This window comes from Agrilus planipennis, unplaced genomic scaffold (genome assembly GCF_000699045.2).
Source record: "Agrilus planipennis isolate EAB-ADULT unplaced genomic scaffold, Apla_2.0 scaffold449, whole genome shotgun sequence".
NCBI lineage: Eukaryota > Metazoa > Arthropoda > Insecta > Coleoptera > Buprestidae > Agrilus > Agrilus planipennis.
The window spans coordinates 16,523-19,147 of NW_020439118.1; the positions used below are offsets into that span (position 1 = coordinate 16,523).

The following is a 2,625-nucleotide window of genomic DNA, read 5'->3' on the forward strand; positions in this document are numbered from 1 at the left end:
CAGCTGTCAAAGATGGTTGACGGCCCTGACGTCAGAGTAGGAGTGGAAGGGGTAAAACGGTCGAAAAAGGACGAAAATGAACCTTCATAAGAAAATACATGGGATTTTGAGGCCGAACTGTCATAGCCTATCTGGCCATGAGTCAGTATTTACTATACGGCGGTTTCGAGTGGGTTCAATATTCAAATACAATTGACGTAACAACTGTGTCGGACACTTCAAATGTAGGGTATTTACTCGAGGTGGATCTTACATATCCACGGCATCTACACGATCTACATCGAGACCTACCGTTCTGTCCTGAGCATAATGCTCCTCCCAATTGTAACACCGGTAGTAAACTTTTGGCAACATTATACGATAAGACACGATACGTTATACATTATCGTGCATTAAAACAGGCAATAAAGCACGGGCTTATCATCACCAAAATTCATCGTGCTCTAAAATTTAATCAATCTCCTTGGCTTAGAGCCTACATTGACATGAATACTGCGTTGCGTCAGGCGGCTACGAATGAATTCGAAAAGAACTTGTTCAAGCTTATGAACAATGCTGTATTTGGTAAAACGATGGAGAACATTAGGAAGCGATCTGTTGTAAAATTGGTAAGCAAATGGAACGGGCGTTATGGGGCTGAGGCACTTATAGCAAAACCCGAGTTTAAGGCGGCCACTATTTTCAACGAAAATTTGGTCGCCATTGAACTTAATAAGACAGAGGTGTATTTTAATAAACCGATATACGTTGGCATGTCGATTTTGGATCTTGCTAAAACCACCATATACGATTTCCATTATGAGTACATGTTGCCGGAATTTGGTGAGGACTGCTCTGTCTTATACACCGACACCGACAGTCTTATATACGAAATTCGTAATAAAGACATATACGAAGTGATACAGCGTGACTGTCATACACGTTTTGATACCAGCGATTATCCGCAAGACAACAAGTACAACATCCCACAGGTAAATAAAAAAGTTTTAGGTATGATGAAAGACGAGTTTAACGGCGTACCAGTTGAATTATTTATCGGTCTGAGATCGAAAATGTACGCCGTTAAACAGGCTGTAAATAATAGCAACGCGATTAGAACAGAAATCGGCTTGACGAAAAAGATTAAAGGTATTAAAAGGTCTGTTATTAAACGGGTCATTACGCTCGACGACTTCGTCGAATGTGTTGACAATTTTAAAACTAAATACATTTCTCAAAATTTAATAAGATCCGAAAAACATGCAGTTTTTTCCATAACACAAGATAAGATCGCGTTAAATCCCCACGACGATAAAAGGTATTTAATTAAGGGATCGTATGAGACCTTTCCCTGGGGACATTACTTCATTAAGGACGACGGCGATGAATCCTTAGAATAGGTTGTTTTTAGCTGTTAAGCTCAAGTTTTTGAATATATGTATATACTTAATATAAACTGTACGGCACAGTCCGGGTTTGTTTTCCTATCGTAACAAAGTAATTAGTGTAATAATAGGCATTAATATTAGGAAAATAGAAGTTAATTTTTGGTATAGGTAAAGCAAATTTGATGTACATAGGTAAATACCAGGTGTATATGAGTAATGTTAATTTATTTTCGCTGTTCTAATCATATATGGTAATAATAATAAGTCACCTGTTTAGTCAACCATCCGTTGTATATCAAACACTTATTTAATAAAAGCAAATGAATTATTCGTCTCTTCTTTATAGATTCCGTTACTTAATACGAATATCTATACGCTTACACATATGAATAAAGCATTGCATGTGTCTATCTACGTTAGTGTGTAAATACTGCGTTTCACCAACACATGCTCACTGCACATTAAACGATAAATTTTTATTATGTAACATTCAAGGTCAATAAATATTATTAATTACATTCATTAGCAATGAGGTAAACGAAAAACAAAAGCTTCTTTAATTATAACTACTCTCATGGTACACATGCATACACATACTGGTACATACATACATAGCAGATAGCCGCCAATTGTACTTATAATTCGATCAAGGTCGCTTAGGATGCTCTCACACAGACGCACGCACACTTTACAAACAAACACACACACACACGCACACAGACACACACATATACACGCAAACATTCGCACGCGCGGCGTATTGTTAGCGTAAATACATCAACGGTGTGCAATATTTACTTTTATGTTACCGTTGCACTGAAGACTCTATGTTTAGTCGGTTGGTTAACACGTCGGTCTAGCAGCATTAAAGCTGTTTTGCCTTGGATCGAACCAGAACTCTGTTCACAGTTTTTTTTCAGAAAAAAAAAATGTCGCAACAAGGCGGCGAGAGATCTGGCGGCGAGAGGACAAACTGCAGCGAAGATAGCGGAAAATTCAAAGTCGCAGACGATAGTAGCAGAGCGAAGCCCTGGCTGAAAATGACAGCTGTCAAAGATGGCCGGCAATGACAGATATCAAAGATGGCCGGCGATGACAGCTGTCAAGGATGCCTGACAATGCCAGCTGTCAAAGATGGTTGATGGCCCTGACGTCAGAGTGGGAGTGGAAGGGGTAAAACGGTCGAAAAAGGACGAAATTGAACCTTCATAAGAAAATACATGGGATTTTGAGGCCGAACTGTCATAGCCTATCTACT

General features: G+C 38.9%; 1 protein-coding gene across 1 annotated transcript; it reads left to right on the top strand.

Moving 5' to 3' along the window:
* The first annotated feature begins 485 nt into the window (after positions 1–485).
* Positions 486–1,379, top strand: LOC112905390. The gene has a single exon (XM_025977709.1). The coding sequence runs from the start codon at positions 486–488 to the stop codon at positions 1,377–1,379; it is 894 nt and encodes a 297-aa protein (XP_025833494.1).
* Positions 1,380–2,625: the final 1,246 nt, after the last annotated feature.

Coding starts and splice junctions, on each gene's coding strand:
- LOC112905390 (XM_025977709.1), top strand. CDS start 486: ATGAATACTGCGTTGCGTCAGGCGGCTACGAATGAATTCGAAAAGAAC.